The 1124-nt window shown below is 31.1% G+C and overlaps 1 protein-coding gene across 1 annotated transcript in view; it reads right to left on the bottom strand.

Moving 5' to 3' along the window:
• Positions 1-411: 411 nt before the first annotated feature.
• Positions 412-1124, bottom strand: part of LOC106680093 (uncharacterized) — a 12425-nt gene continuing 11712 nt past the window's right edge. Inside the window, exon 2 of the mRNA XM_014419580.1 lies at positions 412-791. Within this exon, the coding sequence (XP_014275066.1) occupies positions 435-791 (357 nt within the window). The 3' untranslated portion in view covers positions 412-434. The remainder of the gene's footprint in view (positions 792-1124) is intronic.

Genomic DNA, 1124 nt, shown 5'->3' with positions numbered 1-1124 from the left:
GTCAATTATTTATTTTATTAAATCCATGGATGTTATTGTTTTGTGACTGACTTCTTAAGAATTATTTTTATCTGTTTATTTTATCTTAATTTTTTCTTTCTTTCTTATAACATTGTAAATAGTTAGGGATGTCTTTTATATGATACTAACCCTCCCCCCAATAATAAATTGTTAAAAAAAATAAAAGAAATGTAGCTGTTATACTAACCATGTAAGGCTGTTCTCTGTTCTGTATAGATCAAGAGAACATTGCTGGTTCTGAAGGTACTATTCTGACTTTACTGAAAAGAAAGTTAATGAGGGAGGGTAGAGGTGATTTGATTGGGATTTATTTTAAAATCTCCTAAACCTCTATAATCATGGTTTTTATATGTACCAATAGAATTTAGGATGGAATAAAAACTCTCTTCATAAAAGTTAATTTTTATTTTAAATTATTGTGTTGTACAATTCCTGATATTTTCTAGTCTCTCTGACATAAATGCCACAGCATCCTTGACTCTCCTCACCATTTTTGGCTTTTCTTGCTTTTCAGTTAATGATTCTAGTTCAGGTAGTTCCAAGTTCAAGTATTGGCTCCTTATTTTGTTCAGTTCCATACCCATATACATGTTGAGATCTTTGTAAGTTGTTGACATGTAATTTTTGACACAATCTGTTTCCTGAGGTGTCGTTGCTCCTAGCAGCACTGGCTTGATTTTGGCCTTCACTTGAATAATATACTCCTGTCTAACTTCATTACCAGCATTATGGATTAGACGAGACACTTCCTGTTTGGTCATTGCATCAGCCTGTAACATTTAATTAACAAAATTTATTATTGCTTTTTTTTAACTTCAGATGAATAATTTCAGGTATGTAAGTATTAAATGGAATGTGTTGGGATATGTAGAGAAGTTGATGTGTTTTACTTTCCATCCTTCAAAGTATGTGACTTTTTACTAATCCGGCAGGAGTGTCCTGCTTTTTTGTCCCTTAAGAGGTGTCCCATGAGCATTTATCTCATGGTAAACAATTTGTACTATTTTTTAATATAATTGGATATGATTTTGGCAAAAAAATTTAAGATTACTTTCAATGCAATTTTAAATTGAAATTGTAAATTGTAGCTCTTCGAGAAAGAG

The sequence above is a fragment of the Halyomorpha halys genome, unplaced genomic scaffold, assembly GCF_000696795.3.
Source record: "Halyomorpha halys isolate HHAL.00 unplaced genomic scaffold, Hhal_1.1 Scaffold242.1, whole genome shotgun sequence".
Taxonomy (NCBI): Eukaryota; Metazoa; Arthropoda; class Insecta; order Hemiptera; family Pentatomidae; genus Halyomorpha; species Halyomorpha halys.
This window is presented reverse-complemented; position numbering and strand designations above follow the sequence as displayed.